Source organism: Pongo pygmaeus, chromosome 18 (assembly GCF_028885625.2).
Source record: "Pongo pygmaeus isolate AG05252 chromosome 18, NHGRI_mPonPyg2-v2.0_pri, whole genome shotgun sequence".
NCBI lineage: Eukaryota > Metazoa > Chordata > Mammalia > Primates > Hominidae > Pongo > Pongo pygmaeus.
Window position 1 is genome coordinate 1459816 of NC_072391.2, and position 26082 is coordinate 1485897.

General features: G+C 62.7%; 3 protein-coding genes across 10 annotated transcripts in view; 2 read left to right on the top strand and 1 right to left on the bottom strand.

Annotated features, from left to right (window-relative positions):
- On the top strand, positions 1–16545 carry BAIAP3 (BAI1 associated protein 3). 4 transcript variants are annotated; one of them, XM_054454636.2, is made up of 34 exons: positions 1–108; positions 4940–5080; positions 5302–5389; positions 5565–5645; positions 5896–6003; positions 7728–7787; positions 7935–8001; positions 8100–8295; positions 8629–8673; positions 8793–8870; positions 8988–9090; positions 9343–9450; positions 9535–9630; positions 9729–9832; positions 10277–10397; positions 10916–11040; positions 11121–11211; positions 11358–11414; positions 11490–11587; positions 11687–11738; positions 11858–11988; positions 12138–12261; positions 12842–12985; positions 13080–13172; positions 13264–13455; positions 13536–13604; positions 13699–13778; positions 13966–14074; positions 14414–14485; positions 14661–14741; positions 14816–14936; positions 15008–15131; positions 15206–15411; positions 15490–16545. In XM_054454636.2, the coding sequence occupies exons 2-34, from the start codon at positions 4950–4952 to the stop codon at positions 15591–15593; spliced, it is 3459 nt and encodes a 1152-aa protein (XP_054310611.2). In that variant the 5' UTR covers positions 1–108; positions 4940–4949; the 3' UTR covers positions 15594–16545. The 4 variants fall into 4 exon arrangements, with proteins under 4 accessions (XP_054310611.2, XP_054310609.2, XP_054310614.2 ...); XM_054454634.2 differs by having other exon boundaries at positions 3–108; positions 5514–5645; XM_054454639.2 differs by lacking the exon at positions 1–108 and adding an exon at positions 905–1145.
- On the bottom strand, positions 16347–18996 carry TSR3 (TSR3 ribosome maturation factor). Its single transcript, XM_054454640.2, has 6 exons — positions 18797–18996; positions 18482–18701; positions 17920–18113; positions 17166–17342; positions 16996–17059; positions 16347–16715 (listed from the first exon to the last, which is right to left on the bottom strand). The coding sequence occupies exons 1-6, from the start codon at positions 18990–18992 to the stop codon at positions 16544–16546; spliced, it is 1023 nt and encodes a 340-aa protein (XP_054310615.2). The 5' UTR covers positions 18993–18996; the 3' UTR covers positions 16347–16543.
- GNPTG (N-acetylglucosamine-1-phosphate transferase subunit gamma) overlaps positions 18991–26082 on the top strand; it is an 11932-nt gene continuing 4840 nt past the window's right edge. For 2 of the 5 annotated variants that reach the window (XM_063654016.1, XM_054454651.2), the window contains exons 1-3: positions 19002–19121; positions 19206–19263; positions 19344–19411. In XM_063654016.1, the coding sequence (XP_063510086.1) occupies positions 19070–19121; positions 19206–19263; positions 19344–19411 (178 nt within the window). In that variant the 5' untranslated portion in view covers positions 19002–19069. Of the gene's footprint in view, positions 19122–19205; positions 19264–19343; positions 19412–26082 lie in introns of all 5 variants that reach the window. The other 3 variants (XR_008494691.2, XM_054454653.2, XM_054454652.2) reach the window with 2 other exon arrangements.

Genomic DNA, 26082 nt, shown 5'->3' on the forward strand with positions numbered 1-26082 from the left:
TCAGTCGTCGGCTCGCGCGGCTGGGAGCGGTCGCTGTGCCTCGGCGTCCCCGAGCTGGTGCCCGAGCGCAGCACCCCAGGAGCCCCCCCCTCCCCGCGCCGGCCCACGGTGAGTGCCGCGGGCTGCAGCCGGTGCTGTTGGGCAGCCGTCTGGGCTCGGCCCCGCGCCCCAACCCGGACGGACCGACGGCCGCCGCCCCCTTGGTCCGGGTCCCCCAGGAGGCACGGGGGTGGCCTCCGAGGCGGGGGGCGGTGGGAAGGTCTCGACGCCCCCTTGGCCCTGGGGAAACTGAGGCCGCGCATGCTCGGAGGGGCGGGGTCTCGGGGGCATTTCCCCTCCGAACGCGCAGGAGCGGGTGCGGCGGTGGGGTCCCCACTGCGGAGCGGACGGGGAGGGTATCGGGGCGCTGGCGACGGCCTCCCCCGCACTTGGGCCGCGAAGCGAGGCTTCGACCCCCGCGCCTCCCTCCCCAGGGGAGCAGACGGGCCCGGGGCCTCCCAGCACCCCTCCCGGGCGGGCTGCACCCCCCAGCGTCCTCGTCCCTTCCGTCCTCCCGCAGGTCCTCGTAGGGCCCTTTAGTCCCCCCGAAATCCCTGCGAGTGCAAAGCGGCCCCTCCAGCCCCACTCCGCAAAGAAGCCGCCCCTCCTTCAGCCCCACTCCGCAAAGGGCTGTGGGCTCTTGCTTGGGCCGGGGTCTCCCGGGGAGGAGTTAAAAGTCACACACTAGACCCGCCCCCAGACTCCCCCCGGGCCGCCCTCCCCCTCCAAGGGGAGAGACCCCCATAGAACTGGGGGTGTGGCTCCTGCGGGCACCCGGAGCCCCGGGAAAGGGGGTGCCGCGAGGCGGGGCAGGGAGGGGGTCGGTGAGCAGAGGGAGGAGGACGCGCTGCGCAGACACAGGCGAGGGGAGGAAGAAGGCGCCGCGGGCTCCGGTCTCCTGCGCTCCTGCTGGGCGCCAGCGGCTGGACCTTGGCAGGCGTCTCAGGTTTCAGGGAGCCCAAGGCCGCCAGCAGCGCTTGTTAGAATGCAGATTCCCGGGGTTCGACTGGAATGAGACCCCGGGGAGCAGCGTTTGTAGCGGGCCCGCCAGGTAACCTGCACCTGGGCACTGCCATCGGCTTCGCAGGGGCCTTCTGGAGGAGTCGGTGAGACCAGGGAGAGACTCCTGCGGGACGCCCCCAGGGCCTGGTGAAGGGGAGTCGGGGGGCTGAGGGAGGAAGAGCAGGGAAGCTGGAGAGAAGACCAACAGGGCAGCGTGGAGAGCCAGCCTGTGGGGCAGATGTCCTGCCACCTCCCGCCCCAGGCACACACCCAGGGCACCATCAGCTAACCCCCTGCCCCAAATGTGGTAAGAAGGGCGCCCCCAACACGGTGAAGGTGTTTGTTCCTAGGCAGCCTGCACTGGGGAGGAAGACTGACCCAGCCTCTGCTCCGCTGCCCCCAGACTCAGCTGCCTCACTGCCCCCAACCCTGAGCCCCCAAATGGCCTGGCAGGAGACGGCTTGGCTTGAGAGTCCCAGGTTCATATCTGGGTTCTGGGCAAGTCGCCCCCACCCTGGGCTGTGAAATGAAATCTGCCATCCTCCTTGCAAAATGTCATTCCCCATTCAGCCCAGGCCTGGGGGACAGCCAGGGAGCAAGGTGGGATGGGCAGGTATGGCTCAGCCCCAGTGCCACAAGGCAGGAGCTCCTTGGCGGTCCTCCCTCTGCTCACTGGACAGTTGGGAGTGTGGTCCTGGTCCTGGCATCAGGCATGAGCGGAGTATGGGAGGTTCATCCTGCTTCATGCTACTGTCCCAGGGTGAGAGCCTGGGAAGGAGTTACATCACATCTGGGCCCACGGGAAAGACGGGGGGGTCCCCTGCACCTGGCTCACTCCTGCCCCGTAAGTGCTGAGAGCCACCCAGGCAGCCAGTGCTTCCTGTACTGGTCACAGACAGATGCATACGCCCACCATTCACAGCAGCTCTGGCCTCTGTGGCAGGTGGCTCCCGGGGCCCACGCAGTTGGCTGCAGCCAGGCTATCAGCTGCCCAGGCAGCCTGGGGTTTCCAGGGGAACCAAAGGGGTTTCTGCGCACCCAGGATGAGCCAAGTCTTCTGTACACCCGTGCCAAGACGCCATTATTGCACCCATCCTAGCAACAGGCAGTGGGAGGGGCAGGAGCTGAGGTTGGGGTCAGGGTGGCTGGCCTAGCTGGTTGTCCCAGGAGCTTAGCACTGGGGACACCAAAGAGACCTGGACTGCCGTCCCCGGCCCACTTGCTGGCTCTGGGACCTTGGACGGGCTCCCAGCCCTGCGCCTCCATTTGCCCATCTGAGATGCAGGGAGCAAAGGGCACCCCTCTCGGGCCGCTCCGGGGATGAGGAGGTGAATGTGGAGAGGAAAATGCAGGGAGGGCACCAAGCCCCCTCTTTCTGCCTGGAACATCTTGTTATCACAAAGACACCCCCTCCCCAACCCCACAGTTCAGGCCACTTAGCTCCTGCGTCACATTTGTCTCCAGGACTGTGAGCCCCCATCGCCCCTGTCACACGCACATGCCGCCGGCGGTTGCCCTGGCAACAGCTCCAGCAGCGGCTGCTCTGCTGGCTTCGGGGGGCAGCAGGGGGAGCAGCCTCTTCCACCCAGCAAGGGAGGGGAAGGGAGCTTGTGACTCCCAGGCCCCTGGGGATTTCACGACTGGCTGTGGGGGTGACAGCTTCCAGAAGCACCGTACCCAGCCCACCAAGCCCCCTATCTTTTGGTGGGGAGGCTCACAGGGGAAGGCACTGATAGGTTTGAAGGAGGTGAGCACCACCCCCTCCCCAAGCACTGCCTCTCATAGGGTGGGAGCCGCAAACCCTCCTTCCTGTCCTCAGCTCTAGGGTCTGGTCCCGTAAGAGCCTGCACCCAGGGCTCGGGGCTGGCAGGGACCCTGGAATCAGGATGAGATGTCCAGAAATGGTGTTTGAGCTGGTGTGGGTATAGATTGGGGCTGGTGACCCTGAACCCCCACAGACACAGCAGGGGCCCGGGAGCTGGCTCGACAAAGTCCATTTGGAACCCACCACTGGCACAGTGTGCCCAGGCCCCCACACTGCCCACTGAGCTTATGAGTCTAGTGCCACTGTGGGGAGCGGGCCTGGCATGCAGGCGAGGGGCGGGCTAACCTGGCTCTCACCGCCAACTGTCCATGACAGCCTGGGTGGGCGGTAGAACCTGCGGGTCTGCGTTTCCTCTCTTGTCCTGTGAGAATGACTATGCCCCTTGTGAGGGCCAGTGTGCCCAGCCCGGAGGCGCCCTCCGCAGGTGGACGAGAGAGCACTGGCAAGGGAGGGGGACCCAGACAGCGAGGCCAGGACCCCGGGGGCTGGGGGAGCACAGTGTCCTAGAAATCAGAGGCCGGCAAGGCTGGGACAGGAGCCCAAGAGTGGGTACCTCTCTTGTGGTGGGGCAGAGGTGGCCTGGCTCTGGGACAGTTTTCATGGAGTGGGGAGGAGACCTCCCTGGGCTGCTGGGGGGCCATGCAGGCAGAGGCAGTGCAGAGGTGGAGGGTCTCGGGAGGCTGCGATGTCTTAGCCACCATCCTACCCCTGTTGATGGGGGTGTGCAGGGCAGTACCACCTGGCTTTCCTCCCTGACACAGGTGGGCTGGGCGGTGGCTCACGCCTGTAATCCCAGCACTTTGGGAGGCCGAGGTGGGTGGATCACCTGAGGTCAGGAGTTCAAGACCAGCCTGGCCAACATGGTGAAACCCCCTCTCCACTGAAACTACAAAAAAAATCAGCTGGGCGTGGTGGCGGGCACCTGTAATCCCAGTTACTTGGGAGGCTGAGGCAGGAGAATCGCTTGAACCTGGGAGGCAGAGGTTGCGGTGAGCCGAGACTGCACCACTGCAACTCACTTGAACCTGGAGGTGGAGGTTGCAGTGAGCTGAGATCATGCCACTGCTCTCCAGCCTGGACCGAGACTCCATCTCAACGAAACAAAACAAAAAGTGGGTGGGACTTTCCAGGGGGCTTCCGGGTCTGCCTGGGCCCAGGCTCCGGGCCTCAGCAGAGGGCAGCTCTGTCCCAGTGGTGACATCTGGGCTGCTGCTGCTGCTCCAAGCAGGAGGCTGACAGGTTGGCTCAGTTGTCATGGCAACATGAGGGGAACTGACGCTGGATGGACTGGGAGGGAACTGTAGCCCCTACGCCCGGCATTTTCTAGCGGGGCCCGGCTCGCTTCATGTTCTCGTTTGTACCAACTATGGGGAGCAGGCCCTGCTTTGTGGGGGCACTGCCCCCCACCTTCCGCTGTCCACCTCGGGTTTGCTGACCAGCTCCTGGGGTGAGGAGGGGGCATTGACCCCCACTGTGCTTGGCGAGCGAGGACCCCCAGGCAGTCCCCTCCAGGGCCTCCTGGCCACGTGAGCATCCTCCACCCAGGATGTCAGGATTCTGGCGAGTTTTTGCCTCCTGCATAGGAGAGCTGGGTACCTGGCATCCGTCCTGGCCCCAGAGTGGGCACGGGGGCTGGGGAAGCCGAGTGCTGCGGCCCAGATCTTGGTCCTCTTGATGCAGCCCCAGGAAACAGGCGCCTCCTGCTATGCTGTCGCGGGGAGGGGTGTTGGGGGGCGAGTGTGGCAACCGCCTCCCTCTCCAGTGAGACCCCATAAGCCCCTGATGGACCCCCGGCTCTGGGTGGGCACCAGCCCCGCCTTTGACAGCATTTGCTACCTCCTCCCTGAAGCCGCCCTGCAGGGGGCGCAGGGACTTAGCCGGTCACCCAGCAGGTGTGGGGACAGGAGCCCTCACCGCCTGACCAGGTGTCCAGCGCCATCCAGGCCGTGGGTGAGCTCCCAGGCTTCTGCCCCCCAACCTCTTCCCACCCCTCCCCCAGCCTGCCGTGGCCTCTGTGGTGCACGGAGGATTGAGTGGACGACCTGAGGCTGCGGGCTGTGCTCTCTGCTCTAGGTCGCCCGCCATGTCGACCTTGCTGGACATTAAGAGCAGCGTGCTCAGGCAGGTGCAGGTGTGCCCGTCCTTCCGCCGCAGGACTGAGCAGGACCCAGGGAGTGCCAGCGCCAACCTGCAGAAGCCTGCCACGGGGGCCTGGTGGGTGCCGAGGGGCCCGGCCCCACACGCCCACAGGGTCATTACCCGCCAGACTTCACACATGGCTGCCCCGGCCCCAGCACCCCTGGGCGGGAAGGAGGGTCTGCACTTAGCTGTGCCACACTGTGGATGTCACATGGCCCTGCCTGCCCCTGGAGTCGAGGGTCCCAGGCAGGGGCCAGCGTGCTGAGAGCTGTGAGCTGACCCGGCTCTTTCTCCAGGAAACCCGGGGATGGCGTGGAGTTCTTTGCCCACATGCGCCTCATGCTGAAGAAGGGGGAAGGCAGACAGGGCTTGCCGTGCCTCGAGGTGAGAGTGCCACTCCCAGGGCCCGGTACCGCAGCCCAGCTTGGGGCTCCCCCTTTGCTCCTCCCACCCTCCTTCCTGCCCTCGCTCCCACCTCCTGGGTCACCACCTGTCCTCCCCGCCGCAGGCCTGGGGCTCTCCCTGCCATCAGAGCCCTCACCCTGGGCCCCACACACAGGTCCCCCTGCGCAGTGGCTCGCCAGCACCCCCGGAGCCTGTGGATCCCAGCCGCGGCCTGAGAGCCCTGGCCCCAGAGGAGGTAAAGGTGGGGGTCGGAACCAGGAGCAGTCGTCTGCAGCGGCCGCTCCCTCAGCCGTTTATAGGCACCTACTGTGTGCACAGGGTCTGGTGATGGCAGAGAGCCAGGGTGAGTGGGTGGGTGAGTGAGGAGCGGAGGGGCTCCTGGTGCAAGGCGGCAGAGGTGGGGCCTGGGCTCGGCAGACAGGAGGTGCTGCTGAGGGCTGGGGTCCTGGGACACGGCGCTGTGGCCGCCCTTCCCCCACCTGCAGGTGGAGATGCTCTATGAGGAGGCCCTGTACACGGTGCTTTACCGCGCAGGGACCATGGGCCCTGACCAGGTGGACGACGAGGAGGCCCTGCTCAGCTATCTCCAGCAGGTCAGCCCACCCTGACCCCGACCCAGACCCTGACAGCTTCCCCACCTCAACCCCTTCCCCACTCACTGACACCATCATCACACAAACAGTATGCAGAATCTCCCCGATCCATGCACAGCACACAGAGGCAGCTGCAGGTGCACACACACACACGCACACAGGCTGCAGGTATACACATACACGCAGATGGCTGCAGGTGCACACAGACACGCACACAGGATGCAGGTGCACACAGACACACGCACACAGGCTGCAGGTGCACACACCACACAGGCTGCAGGTGCACACGCCACACAGGTTGCAGGTGCACACACACATGTGGGTGGCTGCAGGTGCACACAGACACACGCACACAGGCTGCAGGTGTACAGACACGCACACAGGCTGCAGGTGTACACACACACGCACACAGGCTGCAGGTGCACACACACACGTGGGTGGCTGCAGGTGCACACACACACGCACACAGGCTGCAGGTGCACACACACGCACACAGGCTGCAGGTGCACACAGACACACACAAACAGGCTGCAGGTGCACGCAGACACACACACACAGGCTGCAGGTGCACACACACACACGCACACAGGCTGCAGGTGTACAGATACGCACACAGGCTGCAGGTGTACACACGCACGCACACAGGCTGCAGGTTTACAGACACGCACACAGGCTGCAGGTGCACACAGACAACACACGCACACAGGCTGCAGGTGCACACAGACACACGCACACAGGCTGCAGGTGCACACAGACACGCACACAGGCTGCAGGTGCACACAGACACACGCACACAGGCTGCAGGTGCACACAGACACGCACACAGGCTGCAGGTGCACACAGACACACGCACACAGGCTGCAGGTGCACACAGACAACACACGCACACAGGCTGCAGGTGCACACAGACACACGCACACAGGCTGCAGGTGCACACAGACACGCACACAGGCTGCAGGTGCACACAGACACGCACACAGGCTGCAGGTGCACACAGACACACGCACACAGGCTGCAGGTTTACAGACAACACACGCACACAGGCTGCAGGTGCACACAGATACACGCACACAGGCTGCAGGTGCACACAGATACGCACACAGGCTGCAGGTGCACACAGACATGCACACAGGCTGCAGGTGCACACAGACACACGCACACAGGCTGCAGGTGCACACAGACAACACACGCACACAGGCTGCAGGTGTACACAGACACACGCACACAGGCTGCAGGTGTACAGACACACGCACACAGGCTGCAGGTTTACAGACACACACGCACACAGGCTGCAGGTGTACACAGACACGCACACAGGCTGCAAGTGCACACAGACAACACACGCACACAGGTTGCAGGTACACACAGACACATGTACACAGGCTGCAGGTGCACACAGACACACACACATGCACATAGGCTGACAGACGCACCTCGAAGGACGCACCCGGCTTCCACCTGCGTGTGCTCTGAACTCCCCTGTCCTCCCGTGGACCCCGTTCCTGCGCATGCACTTGCGTGCCCCTCATCACGCCCACCATCTCTGGGCATGCCGGGGCCCTTGGCACAAACCCTCTGCCGCTCCCTCCCAGGCTTCCCCCAACCCTGCACCCGTGAGGACTGAGGTTGGGTGTCTGTGACGGGCTGAGCCCGAGGTCCCAGGACAGTGGCCAGCCTCGCTTCAGGGGTTGCCTAGGCCCTGCCAACCCAGCCGCCCTCCACAGGTGTTTGGCACCAGCCCTGAGGAGCACACCGAGGCCATCGAGCAAGTGAGAAAGGCCAAGGTGAGGCCGCCGCTGCCTGGGCAGCCGCTGACCAGCGCGTGCCTGCGTGGCGGGGGCACGGGGCAAGGCCCTGTCACCTCCGTGCTAAGCAGGGCTTCCGGGGGGCAGCTCAGCCTCACCAGGCCCCCCACGCCCCTCTGTCCACAGGCCCCCACGTACGCCCTGAAAGTCTCTGTCATGCGTGCCAAGAACCTTCTGGCCAAGGACCCCAACGGTGAGTGGGGACCCAGCAGACCTCGGTGGCACCCAGGCCTGGCAGCCGTGGAGGGCCAGAGGGCGTGGGGCCGGGGCTGAGGCGCATGCCGTGCCCAGGCTTCAGCGACCCGTACTGCATGCTGGGCATCCTGCCTGCCTCGGACGCCACACGGGAGCCTCGTGCGCAGAAGGAGCAGCGCTTCGGCTTCCGCAAGGGCAGCAAGCGCGGCGGACCCCTGCCCGCCAAGTGCATCCAGGTCACCGAGGTGAAGAGCAGCACCCTGAACCCTGTCTGGAAGGAGCACTTCCTCTTGTGAGGCCCTCGCCCGTCTGGGTGCGGGAGGGGGGCTCTGCCTGGGGTCCAGAGCTGGGCTGTGCCTGGAGGGTGGTGGCTCGCAGCAGCTCCCGGTCTCTGTGGGGCCGTGTGCTCACTTTCCAGAGGAGAAAACTGAGGCCCAGAGATGGGCGTTGTGCCACCGCGGCCACACGGCTGGCAACACGTGGCGGGATGGGGATTTGGACCTGAACAGCCTGTCTGGAGAGCGGGTGCTTGTGGCCTGGTCCCTGCTGCTTCTGAACTCCATGAGCCGGGCCTGGGCAGAGCCTCGCCAGGGACCCTCATTGGGCATCTCTGTTCTCCTTGTAGCGAGATTGAGGATGTGAGCACGGACCAGCTGCACCTGGACATCTGGTACAGGCCCCTGCACCGTGCAGGGCGAGCGGGATGCACACCTTTTGCTGGGGAGCAGGACGGACTCAGGGCTGGGCTGCGGGCTCCAGACAAGCCAGGTCCTCCCCTCTCCCCACCAGGGATCATGACGACGATGTGTCCCTGGTAGAAGCGTGCAGGAAGCTGAATGAAGTCATCGGTCTGAAGGGCATGGGCAGGTATGACTGCTGCGACCTTTCTACCCCTCACCCGTGCCCTCAGCTTGGTCATGGGGCCCAGCGGGCAGTGGCTCCCCAGGAGCCATCAGCGTGATGCCCACCACCTGCGGTGGCCAGGTACTTCAAACAGATCGTCAAGTCAGCCCGTGCAAACGGGACAGCAGGACCCACCGAGGACCACACCGATGACTTCCTGGGGTGCCTCAACATACCTGTCCGGGTGAGTGGGTGTGGGGTGGGGCTGGTGACACTTAGAGAAGGGCCTGGGGGGTGTCCCAGCCTTCAAGGGGCAGGGCACTGCCTGGAGGAGCTCCTGCTCTTGAGCCGCCACTGAGTGCGCGCCGTTGCTTGTCACCCTCGTTGCCCAGAGAAGGGAAGCCCAGGCTATTTGGTCTCTCCAGGGTCTCACAGAGTCAGTGTGGAAGGAGAGGGGGAGGAGTCTGGTGGGCCTGACCCCCCATGCTACCCCCAGGAGGTGCCTGTGGCTGGCGTCGACCGCTGGTTCAAGCTGGAGCCACGCTCCAGTGCCTCGCGTGTGCAGGGAGACTGCCACCTGGTTCTCAAGCTGATCACTACGCAGGTGGGGAAAGTGGGCGTCCCGGTCCTCCACCCCTGCCCTTGGGGCGGGGGCAGAGCTGGTGACTGGGTGGGCTCTGCGTTGCAGAGGGACACGGCCATGAGCCAGCGCGGGCGATCCGGCTTCCTGTCCCACTTGCTGCTGCTCAGCCATCTGCTGCGGTTCGAGCACTCAGCAGAGGAGGTAGTGGGTGCTCCTAGGATTGGAACAGCCCGGCAGGGGGCCTGAGGAGGGGATGTGGGGCTGTCCCGCCTCCACCCACGCCAGACCTCCTCCCCCAGCCCAACTCCAGCAGCTGGCGAGGAGAGCTCAGCACACCAGCCGCCACCATCCTCTGCCTGCACGGAGCCCAGAGCAACTTGTCACCCTTGCAGCTGGCCGTGCTGTGAGTGGGTGGAGCTACGAGTGGGCGGGGAATGTGGGCGGGGCGTGGGCGAGTGGGGCATTGGGGGCCATGCGGTGAGTGAATGTGGCTGGGAAGATGGGGCAGGGGAAGGGGCGGTGCTATGAGTAAGTGGGGCTGCGCTGATTGGGCGGGAAGGGAAGGGGGCGGTGCTACGAGTAGGTGGGGCAGCGCTGATTGGGTGGGCAGGGAAAGAGGCGGTGCTATGAGTAGGTCCGACAGCGCTAATTGGAGAGCAGGGAAAGGGGCGGTGCTATGAGTAGGTCCGGCAGCGCTAATTGGAGAGCAGGGAAAGGGGCGGTGCTATGAGTAGGCGTGGCAGTGCTGATTGGGTGGGGCAGAGAAAGAGGTAGTGTTGTAGGCGGTGCTGAGTGGGCATGGCAGGGGCGGGGTTCATACCCTTTGACCATGGGCCGGGCCCCACAGGCACTGGCAGGTCAGTAGCCGCCACCATCAAACCTGCACGCTGGACTACAGCTACCTGCTGGGGCTGCTGGAGGACATGCAGGCACACTGGGAGGAGGCGCCCTCACTGCCCCAGGAGCAGGTGGGTGCAGCCGGGGCCTTCTTGCCAGCCATGGCGAAGGGAGTGCTGGTGACTGGGGCCGCTCAGTGCCGGTCGGCGAGGGGCAGAGTCCTGCCCGCGTGGGGGTCAAAGACAAACGGACAAATTGTATGACGTGGGCGAGAGCCAGCGCTCTGCAGAAAGGAGACGGGAGACTCGTGGGAGTCACCTCGGGGGGCGGCCAGGACTTAGGACAGGGCTGGGGAAAGCCGCCAAGGTGGCGCCCATCTGAGCAACAGGAGGGAGCGGCCCTGGCAGGACGGACGTGGGTGGCAGGACGGACGTAGGGGCACAGGCCCTACGTGAGCTGCGTGGGTGGAAACACGAGGCTGGGACAGGCCGTCTGGGACAGGCCAACTGGGCCCATGGAGGGTGCTGCTCAGGGCAGAACTGGGCTGACCATGCCGGGGGAAGGGTGTTGCGGGCCAAGGCAGGGAGGGTGTTTCTCCTCATCAGTGACCGGTCAGGGCTGCTGGCACTGAAGGGCCCTGTCCCCACAGGAGGAGAGCCTGGCTGATAGCCTTTCCGCCTTCTCTGAGTTCGGGCTGCAGCTGCTGCGCCAGCTCCGAGACTACTTCCCCGCCACCAACAGCACCGCTGTCTACCGCCTGGAGCTGCTGCTGAAGTAGGTGCAGCGCCGCGTGTCAGCGTGGGTGGGGGCGGCTGGTAGGGCAGGCCCCACGTCAGCGTGCTACCCCCACCCAGGTGTCTGGGCAAGCTGCAGCTCTTCCAGCCCTCCTTTGAGATCTGCCCCTTCGAGACGGAGCTGAACATGGACATTGCTGCGGCCCTGAAGGTGTGTTCCAAAGCCCAGTGGGGGCCGGCTGCTAAGCCCTCCCCTCCTCTCCCTTCCCGTCCCCTGCACCTTTGCACCACGGTCTCTTGCCCACCTCTCCCTCTTCCCTGCAACCCATCATGCTGTCTTGGTGGCGTCTGTTGCAGAGAGGCAACCGTGAGTGGTACGACAGCATCCTGAATGCCAAGAGTCCCCGAGAGCAGGTGCGGTTGTGGGGGACCCTGGCCATGAGGGATATGGGCAGCCGAGAGGTGGGTACGAGCTAGGCTTCCTTGCAGCCAGGACCACAGCGCCTGCCTGGGCTGGTTGTGCTGGCTGACGCCATCTATGACGACCTTCAGTCCTGCTACAGTGTCTACGCCAGCCTCTTCCACAGGTGGGCCTGGCCCCTCAGTACTGTCCTGGGGCTGGGGTTGGAGCCAACAGGGCCTGCAGGTGGGGCGCAGGTGGATGAGGTGTGTCCCTTGCTCTGCAGCATCCTCAATGTGGACGTCTTCACTCTGACCTTCCGGCAGCTGGAGCGTCTGGTGAGGAGGGTCCCTGACCCCGGGTGCCTGCCAGGCATGGGGAAGTGGGCAGATGCCCTTGGCTAGGAGGGACCTGGGATTCCTTGCTGCCAGAGGCCTGATTCTGCTGTCCCGGACAGGTGGCTGAGGAGGCGTGGGTGCTGACGGAGGAGCTGAGCCCCAAGATGACCCTGGAGGTGGCCTCAGGGCTCTGTGAGCTCTACCTGACCCTGGCTGACCTCCAGCGCTTCTGGGATAGCATCCCTGGCCGGTGGGTGCCCCGTCCCTATCTCTTGCAGACAGACTTTGGGAGCAGGGTCCCAGGACCTGTGAGGGGGACTGTCCTGGAGCTGTGAGCCTGGAATGTGCTGGTTAAGGTATCTGAGTCAGGGCCAAGCCCTCACGACCCTCCCACCACAGGGACAGCCGCTCTCTGGCCCTGGCTGGCATCCACGTCCCATTCCTGCCTGCTGTGAAGCTCTGGCTCCAAGTGCTGCGGGACCAGGCCAAGTGGAGGCTTCAGGGAGCCGTGGACATGGATACGGTGACAGCTACCCTGGCCTGAGGACACTGGGGCTGGTCCAGGCCCCCAGCCTCCCCCACCTCCCCAGCCTCCTCAGCAACCCCCGCCTCCCCAGCCTCCCCAGCCTCCCCCGCCTCCCCCACCTCCCCAGCCTCCCCCGCCTCCCCCGCCTCCCCCACCTCCCCAGCCTCCCCCACCTCCCCAGCCTCCCCCGCCTCCCCAGCAACCCCAGCCTCCCCCACCTCCCCAGCCTCCCCCACCTCCCCAGCCTCCCCAGCCTCCCCAGCAACCCCAGCCTCCCCCACCTCCCCAGCCTCCCCAGCAACCCCAGCCTCCCCCGCCTCCCCCGCCTCCCCAGCCTCCCCCGCCTCCCCAGCAACCCCAGCCTCCCCAGCCTCCCCAGCCTCCCCAGCCTCCCCAGCAACCCCAGCCTCCCCCACCTCCCCAGCCTCCCCCGCCTCCCCAGCCTCCCCCACCTCCCCAGCCTCCCCAGCCTCCCCAGCAACCCCAGCCTCCCCCACCTCCCCAGCCTCCCCCACCTCCCCAGCCTCCCCCACCTCCCCAGCCTCCCCAGCAACCCCAGCCTCCCCTGCCTCCCTAGCTGGAGCCCGTGGACGCCTCCTCCAGGCACAGCAGCTCCGCAGCCACTGCTGGTCTCTGCCTCAGCCACATCCAGGAGCTGTGGGTGCGCCTGGCGTGGCCTGACCCTGCCCAGGCTCAGGGGCTGGGCACCCAGCTCGGCCAGGTGTGTGGGTGGGCCCTGGGGGTGAGGGGAACAGGTGGGAGAGGAGATGGGGCGGGGGGGGCTCCATGGCTCCCCACCGCCGTCCCCTTCTCAGGACATGTGTGAGGCCACCCTCTTCTACACGGAGCTGCTTCGGAAGAAGGTGGACACTCAGCCAGGGGCGGCCGGGGAAGCAGTGAGTGAGGCGGTGAGTGGCCAGCTGGGGAGGGGAGCCGGCAGGAGGTGGGGGGCCATCACCAGGCCCCCAACCCATCGTTGCCTGGCCACACCTCCTCCAGCTCTGCGTGGTCCTCAACAACGTGGAGCTCGTGCGCAAAGCTGCTGGGCAGGCCTTGAAGGGCCTGGCATGGCCAGAGGGGGCTACGGGGCCCGAGGGGGTGCTCCCCCGCCCCTTGCTCAGCTGCACACAGGCCCTGGACGATGATCTGCAACGGGAGGCCCAGACGGTGACAGCGCACCTGACCTCTAAGGTGGGTGGGGCCTGGAGACCAAGGCGTGGAGGCAGTCCCTGGTGACCCCTGCCCATGCTGAGCGCTGCTCCTGCCCTCAGATGGTGGGCGACATCCGGAAGTATGTACAGCACATCAGCCTCTCGCCTGACTCCATCCAGAACGATGAGGTGAGTGCTGGGGCGAGGGGCCGTGGAGGACTGTGTGTACTGGGGGTAGGGCAGAGGTGCGGGGTCAGCCTGGCCTGACCACCCCTGCCCGCAGGCCGTGGCCCCGCTCATGAAGTACCTGGATGAGAAGCTGGCCCTGCTGAACGCCTCGCTGGTGAAGGGGAACCTGAGCAGGTGCGGGCAGGTGGGGTGGGATAGGCTGGCCCGTGGTCACTGATGCCGCCCTGCAGGGTGCTGGAGGAGGCCCTCTCTTCCAGGCCATTCTGCAAGTGGGGCTGGGCAGGTGGGGTGGCATAGGCTGGCCCGTGGTCGCAGGTGGGCTGGGATGGGCTGGCCCGTGGTCACTGATGCCGCCCTGCAGGGTGCTGGAGGCCCTGTGGGAGCTACTCCTCCAGGCCATTCTGCAGGCGCTGGGTGCAAACCGTGACGTCTCTGCTGATTTCTACAGCCGCTTCCACTTCACGCTGGAGGTAGAGCTCTGTGAAGGAGTCCTTCCCGCTGGCCCCCGCCTCAGGGCTGCTCTGATCCCTCCCTTTGTCCCCGCTGGCCTGCCTGGTCTCCTCTGCCTGGAGAACAGCCACTCCAGGGCTGTCCACAGCGCCTCCTCCAGTTAATGCTGTATGGCCTCTGGTGATGGCCCTTCCCCAGGCTTCCTGGGAGCTTCCGATGCCCGCCAGGGTGTGAGAAAGGGCTCTGCCCTGGGCTGCTGAGCCCCCAGTGCTGCCTGGGCCCCTTAGTGCTGGGGGTCTCCATCTGTCCCCAGCACAAGCCGGGCTCCCTGACACCTCTGCCTTCTTTCCCTGCCCCAGGCCCTGGTCAGTTTTTTCCACGGAGAGGGTCAGGGTTTGCCCCTGGAGAGCCTGAGGGATGGAAGCTACAAGGTGAGGCAGGACCCTCTGTGGGGCGGGGGTGTGGATGAGGGGACTGAGTTCAAACTGCAGCCCCGCACGGGCTGTGTCCTTGAGCATGAGGTGGCCCCACGGGCAGTCAGGTCTCCAAGTGCCAGCGTTGACCACCAGCACCCAGGGGCCCCCTCCTGATGCGCTTCCCCTGCAGAGGCTGAAGGAGGAGCTGCGGCTGCACAAATGTTCCACCCGCGAGTGCATTGAGCAGTTCTACCTGGACAAGCTCAAACAGGTAGGGAGGCACCAGGGACAGGGTGCTGCCTCCGAGGCTCCCAGAGCCCAGCTGCGCTCACCGCCTTTCCGCAGAGGACCCTGGAGCAGAACCGGTTTGGACGCCTGAGTGTCCGTTGCCATTACGAGGCGGCTGAGCAGCGGCTGGCCGTGGAGGTGCTGCACGCCGCCGACCTGCTCCCCCTGGACGCCAACGGTGAGTTGCAGAGGGGACGGGTCGGGGGGTGGTGGGATGGGGCAGGGGGGCTCACGACTGTGTTCCTGCAGGCCTAAGTGACCCCTTTGTGATCGTGGAGCTGGGCCCACCGCATCTCTTCCCACTGGTCCGCAGCCAGAGGACCCAGGTGAAGACCCGGACACTGCACCCTGTATATGACGAGCTCTTCTACTTGTGAGTGTCCCAAGCCCCAGCCCCAGGCTCCAGGCTGCCAGAGTGAGACTCCCCTGACTGGCCTCTGTCCGCAGTTCCGTGCCTGCCGAGGCGTGCCGCCGCCGTGGGGCCTGCGTGCTGTTCACCGTCATGGACCACGACTGGCTGTCCACCAACGACTTCGCTGGGGAGGCGGCCCTCGGCCTAGGTGGCGTCAGTGGTGTCGCCCGGCCCCAGGTGGGCGGGGGTGCAAGGGCTGGGCAGCCTGTCACCCTGCACCTGTGCCGGCCCAGAGCCCAGGGTGAGTGAGCATCTGGGTGAAGGGAGGGGCAGCGGGCCTGACCCCGGCTCCCACACATCTGCCCACGTCTGCTTGCAGTGAGATCTGCGCTGAGGATGCTGGAAGGCCGCACCAGCAAGGAGGCGCAGGAGTTCGTGAAGAAACTCAAGGAGCTGGAGAAGTGCATGGAGGCAGACCCCTGAGTCTGTCAGCTGCCAGCCCCGGCCCCCACCCCGAGTTCCCTGAAGCATCCTCCAGCTCACTGTGGCCAGCTTTGTGCAACCAGGGCCCATGGCGCCCCTCCTGTGCTGTGACGTGTGTGTCGTGGCTGGCCCCGTGGCTCCCACCGCCCTGGCTGTGTCTGTCTGGTGTGTGCTGTGAACCCCTGCACCCAACCCCACATCTGGGTGGCCAACTTGGCAGGACTTGGCCAGCAGCTGCCCAGGACACAGTGCAGGCCAGAGTGGGCTTGACCACCAGGTGGGCTTCCCTGCCCGCTTCCTTGGGCTCCCTGGCCCTGGGTGGGCGGTGGGCAGCTGGTCTCCAGGGACTCGGTGAGTGGCTGTGCTCTCTGCACAACAGGCCATGTGCAGAAGCATTTTTGGTAGTCACAGCTGGGGAGTGAAAAGAGTGCCAGTGGCACCACTGGGTGGAGGGTCCAGAGCCTCCACTCACAGAGGGGATGTGGAAGGCAGGTGAGTCAAGAACTGCACAGGTCTCCAGTCCCCACGGGGCTCCCAGGCTGGGGAAAGGTTCCCCTGAGGTCACTCTGAGGCCAGGGATGTCACCCAAGGCTGGTGGTCAGTGTGAAGGGCTCCGTGCCAACTGGCCAGCTGTCCTTCACGCACATGTCCGTGGCCACCTGAGACCTGCTCCACGGCCCTTCCAGGCAGAGCCAAGAGTTCGCCCCAACCCTTCCCCAGGCCCAGTGTGAAAAACAGAGACTCACACGGGGCTTTTTGGCCCGCAGCTTCATTTGCGAGAGCACCGAGGCAGGACGCAGAGCATAGCTGTGCTGGAAGTGCGGGGAGAACCCGGACAGCTCAGTCCTGCCAGCAGCCACAAAGAGCCGAGGCTGCCAGGCCCATCTATGTCCCTCATGTCTCTAGATTTTCTTGTCACCCAGCCTCAAAAATATATATGTCTGCAACCCTCAGTCTCTCTGCCGTTTCTTGATTCCTTTCCCAACCTCAGCCGGGGCCCTGGCCTCAGCCCCCTGTCCCTGAGTCTGCTCCTCTTCAGAGCAGCTGCTGCCGGCTCCTCCGCGCTCGGCGCCAGGCCCTGGGTCCTCAGACGCATCACTGTCATCAGTGTCCGAGGGCGGCCTGGGAGGGGAGGGGGAGCACGTTCCCAAATGATGTCCTCCCTGGCTAGCTGGAGGCAACCTCATCCACAAAAAGCCCCCAGCCGAGGACAGATTCCTCTTCCTCCCTGTGCTCTCCAAACCCAAACCTCTCCAGTGGGACGTCCACTGCAGGTTTTCTAGTCAGAAGACCATCGGGGTGTTGTTTACGACACCACCCCCACGCAGCAGGAAGGACTCAGGCCAGAGGTAGAGGAGAGCCCTGGGTCTGAGTGATCATGAAATTAAGCCCAAGGACCTACCAGGTGCTGGCCACAGGCCTGTTGGGGTTTCCAGACTCTCTCCCTGAATCCACATCGAAGGGATCTGAGTCGAGAGAGGAAAGCGGCCTCTAAGTGAGCCCAGAGCAGGACCAGGCCTCCCACCACCCAGGCTTTGGAGGGCCTTGGCTCCCACCCCCGCCAGGGCTCACCGATCTCTTCCTCCTGGGGGCTCTCCTTGGCACTGGCCAAGAACTCCTGCTCCGCCTGCAGCACCTCCTCCGGGCCGCCGCAGGCCGCATACTTGTCCAGGAGCTGGCGGTTCAGGTCCAAGAAGCCCTTGCCCCATTTAAACTTCCGCAGCAAAATGACTGCAAGGTCCGGAAAGCCTGACGGTGTGAGAAACAGGAAACCCAAAGAAGTCGACGGTCCCCTCAAGTGACTCCTGATCACCCCGCTGCCGGATGGCGGCGCTCTCCCAAGTAACCGCAGGGTCCCCACCAAACATCAGCTCACAGTCCTGAGAGCCCGTGCTGCCCCCAGCCTGCACCTCCCTTACTACAGTCCGCACCTCTGCAACTGACCAAGTCCCCCTCCTTTGCTGCGAAACACAAACATTCCCACCAAGACTGCCCCACGCCTCATCAGGGCCTCTTTAGATCAGCAATTCCGAAAGGAGAACGTGGAGGGTAAGGATTCTCGGGGCAGCGCTGCCCTGATAATGAATGGTACCCCACACACCGGCCCTGGTAGAACAGCGATACCATTCCGCCTCTACTGCAACTCCACAGGCCAAAAACCTTAAGTGACAGCTGGGGCTGGAACCCTGGTCTGTCTGAACTGCTTCCCTGTCCGTCCCTTACGATCCTGGGGTCTGTCGGCAGGAAACACGGTGCTGGGAGCACAGCAGGAACAGCAGGAACAGCAGGCCGCCGGGTCACGCTGCTGTGGGGCCCCCGGACTCACCTACGATGCAGAAGGTGGCAGCAAATGCTTCCACGCAGGAAAGTTTGTAGGGCCGGCCATAGTTCACGGGGTTGGAGGCCAACAGGTAGGGCAACAGGCGCAAGTGGCTCCCTCGCATCTTCCCAAACGGTGTCTCGTCCAGCCTGGCCCAGGAGCAGTCGATGACGGCGACCCCAGACTGCGCCACCAGCTGTCTACCAGGGACAGCATGGGGTAAGTTCAGGAGCCAGCACTACCCAAGGTGGAGCATGTCCCCGGAGAATGGCCTCGCTAGGGATTCAGGGACATCATTCCGCCATCCCCAAACACCCTCAAACGGACTTCACGAGCAAGCTTTTGAGGCAGCTGCTTGGGGCACCTAGAGCATGCGTTTATTCACTCAACAAACGTTTATTACCCCAAAACCTCCTTTATCCCAGGCTCTGCGCTATGCAACGGAGGCAAACTAGACAGACGTTCCCTGCCCACGTGGGTGTGGGTGTGACATACAAGTCCCACTAAACCATCCCTGAAGGGAACCACGCGCTGGAACCACAACCTAGGGCAGGCCTCCCGCGCCTACCTGTCTGCGGGGGACACGTACTGCTTGCCCACGGGGCTGAGCACCAGACCGCCGAACCTGTGGCCCAGGCGCAGGCAGCGCACCAGCCCCAGGCGGGCCAGCTTGCGGCCCGTGCAGCGCCGGGGGTCGCAGTGGCCCAGCTCCCACATGGCCAGCGTGCAGGGCAGCGCCGCCGGGCCCGGGCCGCCCTCGCCCTCAGCCGCCCCTGGCTCCACGGAAGCTGCACGAGAGAGAGAAGGGCACTCGGCCTCAAGCGTGGGACACCCGGGCAGGCCCTCAAACCCCGACCCGCTCTCCCCACCACGCCTCGCTCACCCTGCAGCGCGGCGCCGACCTCCTCGGCGAAGGCCTCCAGGGAGCGGGTCGAGAGGTGCCGAGGGCGGCCGCCTTCCGCCCCCGGCCCGCGCGCTGCCCTCCTGCGGCCCATGGCGCCGATCTGGGGTGCCGGGGACTCCCCAACCCACGGGCGCGCCCTTCGGCCTCCCGATGGGCCGTCTGGCTGCCCGCGCATGCGCCGGGCGCCACTTCCGGTTCCCGTGGGCACGTGACCTTCACTTCACGTGACCGCGTGGCGGCCGCTGCGGCGCGATGGCGGCGGGGCTGGCGTGGCTCCTGTTGCTTCTTGGGCTCTCGGCCCGCGGTGAGTGGCCCGGCCGTCCGCGTCCCCAGACCCCGCGCGCGCTCTGCACCCCGGCCTCCCCGCTCACGGTCTCGCTCCCCGTAGGGCCCGCGCCGGCAGGTGCCGCGAAGATGAAGGTGGTGGAGGAGCCCAACACGTTCGGGTGAGCAGCCTCGCGGGCTGGCGGCTCGGGCGGGGGGACGGCCCGGGCCCGTTCCCCGCTGACCTTGCCGCTTCTCGTAGGGTGAACAACCCGTTCTTGCCCCAGGCCAGTCGCCTCCAGGCCAAGAGGGACCCTTCACCCGTGTCTGGTGAGTGAGGAGCGCTGTTGGCCGGCGCGGGGGTGGCCGCGGGGAGCAGCAACAGTGGAGGATGGATGAGAGACCCTGAGAGTTACGGCCCGGAGTCTAAAGCATTGGTTTGTCAGCCTTCTAAAATTAATGTGGAAGTGCGAGAGAATATACCAGAACGTTCTTGTAGCGAATTAAAAGTTATCTCCAGACTTAGTCCTTCCTTTCCTTTCCTAGAGGTAACTGCTGTTAAAATCTGGTGACTTTGCAGACGCGTTTCTGTGCTTTTACGTGCGTATCTATGCAGCTGGAAAACGTGTAGTTTTCGTAATCTAATCGCTTTTTAAAAAAATCATGCTGCGCGGGTATTTGGCTGATTTGTCGTTGTCACTCGCTGTATGTCTCGGGACGCTTCATGGTGGTGATACAGGTCTTCGTTCTTTCTCTTGGTGCTCAGCACGCGATAGGATGGCACTGCATTCCCCGATTGTATTTAGGTTCTTTACATTCTTTTGGCCATTAGAAATAGTGCTGTGGAGAACATGCTGTGTAGGTGCCTTGGTTTGCCGTCAGGTGAGTGGTTTCCCAAGGCAGGATTCCAGAAGTGGAATCCGTGGGTCATGAGTATATATACCATTTAAACACTGAATGAGTATTAAATATCACAGACAAAAATCCAAGAATTTTTTTTTTTTTTGAGACAGAGTCTCACTCTGTCGCCCAGGCTGGAGTGCAGTGGCGCGATCTCGGCTCACTGCAACCTCCGCCTCCCAGGTTCAAGTGATCCTCATGCCTCAGCCTCTCGAGTAGCTGGGATTACAGGCATGCATCACCATCACGCCCAGCAAATTTTTGTATTTTTAGTAGAGACAGGGTTTATTTCACCGTATTAACCAGGCTGGTCTCGAACTCCTGACCTCAAGTGATCCGCCCATCTCAGCCTCCCAAAGTGCTGGGATTATAGGTATGAGCCACCGCGCCCAGCTTTAGTAATTATATTATCGAATACCTTTATGTGTTAGGGTCTGTGCTGGCGTTGCAGAAACGAACACAGATATACCAATGCTTGTCCTCATGGAGCTGACAGTCTAATGGGGAGGGATGGAGGAACAGGCACTGAGCAAAGAATTAGGTAGAATATATAGAATGGCCAATGATGAAAAATGCCATGTAGATGTGTGAAGCAGAGGAGGGAGTGTGTGTATGTGTGTTAGAGTATTGTTTGGGGGATCGCTTCTTTTATTTTTTAGAGACGGGGTCTTGCTCTCGCACTCGGGCTGGAGTGCAGTGGTGCAATCATAGCTCACTGCATCCTTGAACTCCTGGGCTGAAGCAATCCACCAACCTCAGCTTCCTGAGTAGCTGGGACTACAGGTGCACACCACCATGCCCGGCAAATGTTAAGTGTTCTTGTAGAGATGGAAGTCTCACTATGTTGCCCAGGCTGGCCCCACACTCCCAGCCTCAAGCAATCCTCGTGTCTTGGTGAGGATTGCTTTAAATAGGGTGCTGAGGAAAAGTCTAAGAAGTGACATTTCAGCCAAAAGCTAAAGAAGAAAACGGAGTAAAGCTGTGGCTATTTGGGGAATGGGATCCAGGAAAGGTCTTGAGCAGGACAGCCAGGGCCAGAGGGGATTCAGCTGGGGTAGCCACAGATCAGAGATAAAGAGGATCAGATGGTGCCGCACCTTGTTGGTAGGTTTCGTGGACTTTGACTCCAAACACATCTTTTTAAGCTTTTTGTTGTGTGGCTGGGTGTGATGGCGCACCTGGCGTTAGGCTCACTTCCCTGCGGCTCAGAAGCCATGGGATGGTGGCTTCCCAGGGCCTGAAGTGCTGGAGTTGGGCCACCACCTGTCCCAAGAAGCTGGGGAGGAGGCAGGCCGCTGTGTAAGAGCGCAGTTCCCGACCGAACCCCTTCCAGTAGGAGAGAGGCAGCCTTGGCTAAGGGGAGCACGTCTTTTCGGAGGTGAGAGTCCTGGGAAGAAAACAGAATGTGCTGGTCGTGGTGGTACGTGCTTGTTGCTCGGGAGCCTGAGGTGTGAGGATCGCTTGAGCCCAGGAGTTCGAGACCAGCCTGGCCAACGTGGTGAAACCCCGTCTCTACTAAAAAAAAAACACAAAAACAAAAATTAGCTGGGCATAGTGGTATCCTCCTGTAATCCCAGCTGCTTGGGAGGCCGAGGCTGCAGAATTGCTTGAATCCAGGAGGCGGAGGTTGCAGTGAGCTGAGATCATGCCCCTGCACTCCAGCCTGGGTGACAAAGCAAGACTTTGTCTCAAAAAAAAAAACCATAAAAATTAAAAAAAAAATAACTTTTCTAGTGTTCCCACCCCCATCCCCACATCAGGGCCAGTCAGGTTCACATGTGCATTTGGTTCATTATGTGTTTTTAGTGTTTTAATCTGGACAGTTCTCTTCCCACCTTTGGATGTAAGTGGCACGTTTGTTTCCCAGTTTCCCAATCTTTTTGTTTTGTTGATGGTGTTTTTCTCCAGACCATTTTTTCCTGCATCTGTGGGGCCGGGCGTGGATAGTCCCCCGCATCTGTGGGGCGGGGCGTGGATCGTCTCCCGCGTCTGTGGGGCTGGGCGTGGATAGTCTCCCGCGTCTGTGGGGTGGGGCGTGGATACTCCCCCGCGTCTGTGGGGGTGGGGCATGGATACTCCCCCGCGTCTGTGGGGTGGGGTGTGGATCGTCTCCCGCATCTGTGGGGTCGGGTGTGGATATTCTACATGTTTTTTCTGTCTTCGACGTAGCACTCCTTCAACATCAACGTGTAAGGCAGATTGTGCGCAGTGGGTAGGAGAGTGTGGTCTGTGGAATGAGCTGAGCAGAAAGATAACCAGGCTGAGAAACTCAGGGGTGTGGTGATTGTGGCCTAGGGCTCAGAAGGTCCCCGCAGAAGAGTGTCTGCCGAGGAGAAGGAAGGGGTGGGCTTGCCAGGGCCAAAGCTGGTGGGGCTGGGCTGGGCAGTGGGCACCTCCATGGTGTCCACCAGATGAGTCAGGAGCCTCGTCCCCTGACAGCAGAAGGAACAGAGGTTGGTAGGTCTGTGATTTGGAGACAGTGTCCCGCTGTGGCATGGAGAGGGGATGGGGCACAGTCAGTGTGGGGGTCCTGCCACAGCCCAGCAGATCCCAGCACACTGTCCAGGAGGGAGCTCTGCCTCGGTGGCGGTGGGAGGGAGCGGCCAGCTGGGCAGGACTCTGGGGCCTTGGCAGGGGCCTGGATCTGGGGAGGGGGGCGGGGGAGGAGCAGAGTGGCCACGGGATCCTGGCTAGAGAAACCATGGAAAATGGGGCTCCCACCATCTGAGTTGCGGGGGTCAGGCTGGGAGCTTGCTTTTGGCTGGGGCGCCGGGCTGGGTCTATGAGGCAGTTCTGGGGCTTGGAGGGGATCACGGTGGGCACAGGACTCATCGGTGGGGGTGCGTGAGGCCCAAGGGTGAGGGTGAGGTCCCCGGGGAAGTTCTTGGTGGCGTGTGGAGGTTGGGAGGGCACTGGGACCAGGTGTGGGGCCAGGCCAGGGAGCAGCGTGGGAGGGAGGACCGCCCTTGAGAAGGGATCGTCGCCAAGAGATGCAGCCCTAGGGGGAGTGCTGCCCGCCAAAGCCTGACCAGGGGCAGAGGGGAAACGAGGGAGTCCAGGCTCAGCCAAGCTGACGGGGCCTTGAGGAGCTGTGGCCTCGGGTGCAGGGACAGCTGGCGGTAAGGCCCCCTGGGCCCGAGGGAGCGAAGGGCACCGGCGAGTGTCCTGGCCATGCAGGCGTGAGCATGGAGCCTGCAGGGGACGTGCGGGTGAAGGAGGAGCAGAGGAGAAGCCTCCTAGCAGGGGTGATGGCATTTGGGGGTGGTGGTGGTATTTGGGGGTAGAGACTCCAGCCCAGGTATGGCTGTGTCTGGCTCAAGAGGCATGGAGGGGCCGGACCCCACCCGTCTCAGGAGGGCAGGCTGCTGAGACCTGAGGGCCGGGCGGAGGGGAGGGGTCATGGCCAGGGTTCTGGTACAGGCCAGCAGCAGAGGACCTGGGGTACTGGGCACTGCCAGTTGGGGGCTTGTGGTACCATCCCCTGCAGGAGGCTGTACCCCAGCCAGTAGTCCACTGAAGCTGTGGACAGCACCCAGGCAGAGGCCTCCTCCCAGCTGGGGAGCCAGGCCAGGCCCTGCTGCCCTCACACAGTCCTGTTTGGATGGATGGCCCTGCAGGTGCGGAGCTGAGCCTGGCGCCCACGCTCCCCCTGGGGTGTCTCCAAGCAGTGTCTGCCCAGGGCAAGCCTGGGAACACGAGTTCCCAGGACACAGGAGCTGGACCAGCCACCCTCCCAGTGGGAGTCCGTTGAGTGGCAGATGGGTGAGGGACACATCAGGGTCTCTGGGATGGCTCCAAAGGCTTCCCTATGTGCCTGTTGGGCAGGGCCCTAGGGCCAGACTGGAGGGACCAAGCCCAAGCACCCCAGGCTATGGGACAGCAGGCGTGACGGGGCTGAGGTAGAGACCCCAGCGGTCAGGCTGGGAGGACAGTGGGTGAGCCTGGAAGTAGGGGCCACCCAGATGGTATTTGACAAGGAAGGACCAGGACCTTTCTATATCCACAGCCCTTGTCCCCTGAGCAGGGCAGCCTGGCCATCTTGGTCTCCATCTGTCTTGGGAGGGGACAGCCCCAGCGGTGAGTGGAATGTCAGGGAACAGAAGGCCAGGCCGGGCCAGCACCCCAGAGGTCTCAGTGGCATTAGCCTCTGCCCTCCGGGGGCATGGGCCAGGCTGAGGGTGGCCTCAGTGTGGCATCTGGCTCCTGGGCTGGCCAGGTTCCCAGGGAACAGTCACCCAGCACCTCGTGTGTATTTTGACTTTATTATTATTATTTGAGACGAGTCTCGCTCTGTTGCCCAGGCTGGAGTGCAGTGGCACCATCTCGGCTCACTGCAAGCTCTGCCTCCTGGGTTCACACCATTCTCCTGCCTCAGCCTCCTGAGTAGCTGGGACTACAGGTGCCTGCCACCACGCCCGGCTAATTTTTTGTGTTTTTAATAGAGACAGAGTTTCATCGTGTTAGCCAGGATGGTCTCGATCCTCTGACCTCGTGATCCACCTGCCTCGGCCTCCCAAAGTGCTGGGATGACAGGCGTGAGCTACTGTGCCCGGCCTCTACTTTATTATTAATACAGTAAAACTGCAGAGTTTGAAACATCAGTCTGGGGCATCCTCCTCTAACCAGCACACTTGCTGCCGCAGCGCAGGCCCTTCGGGGGACAGGGGCCGGGGCCAGGTCTCCTCCCTGCCTCCAAGGCCCAAGCCTCAGCCTTCCCAGTCCCGGAGGATGGCCTGTGGCTGACAGTCTCGGTGGGCGCTGTGTTAAGGTGGCATCCCCAGCCAGGTCCCGACTCCCCAGCTTAAAGAACGGGGTGGCTGCTGTGGCTTCTTTGACTCACGAGTTGCCACTGGCCTTGATGTGTACACGCCCTCGCTCTAGCACTGCCTGGGGCCGGCCTGGCTGGAGGGTAGAGACGCTGCATGCCTTCCGTCTTCCCACAGGGGCTGGTTACACTGCCCTGCAACCGTCAGCACCATCATTTCCACAACTTGCTCTGTCCCCTTCAAACCCTGACTCCCAGCTGCCCCGCTCCCCCAGCCCCGGCACCCACCATTCTGCTGTCTCTGAACTTGGCTGTTGCATAGATGTCACATAGGTGACTCATAAACTGTGTGCGACCTTTTGTGTCTGACCAACTCCTCTTGGCACAGTGTCCTCAAGGTCCCCCAGGCTGGAGGCTCTCAGTGCTTCTTTCCTTTTTATATGGCTGAGGACTATCCCCACTGCAAGGACAGACCACGTGTTGTTTACCTGTCGTCTGTCCATGGATACTGGAGTGGCTTCCACCCTCTGGCTGGGAATAGGCTGCTGTGAACTTCGGTGTAAATATTTGAGTCTCTGCTTCCAATTTCTGAGCGTAGCTTTGCTGGATCTTATTGGAATTCCATGTTTAGCTTTTTGAGGAACCACCAAACTGTTTGCATGGTGGCTGCACCGTTTCCCATTCCAGCCAGCATTGCACGAGGGGTCCAGTTTCTCCACATTTTCACCAACACTGTTTTTTGGTAACAGCCATCCTAGTGGGTGTGAAGCGATAGTTTTTTGGTAGTTTTTTGCTAACAGCCGTCCTAGTGGGTGTGAAGTGGTACCTTAGGGTTGTTTTAATTTGCATTTCCCTAATCATCAGTGATGTGGGATCTTTTCAGTTGCTTATGGTCTGTTTGTCCTTTTTTTTTTTTTTGAGATGGAGTCTCACTGTGTCACCCAGACTGGAGTGCAGTGGTGCAATCTCGGCTCACTGCAAGCTCCGCCTCCCAGGCTCAAGCGATTCTCCTGCCTCAGCCTCTCAAGTAGCTGGGATTACAGGCGTGAGCCACCACACCTGGCTAATTTTTATTTAGTAGAGACAGGGTTTCACCATGTTGGGCAGGCTGGTCTCAAACTCCTGACGTCGTGATCCGCCCGCCTTGGCCTCCCAAAGTGCTGGGATTACAGGCTTCTTTGCCCATTTTTAAATGGAGTTTATTGTTGGGCTGTAGTTCTTTCTATATTCTGGATATGAATCTCTTCCGTATATGATTTGCCAACGTTTATTTTCTTCCATTCTGTGGGTTGTCTTTTCACTCCCTTGTTGTCTTTTTTTTTTTTTTTTTCATATA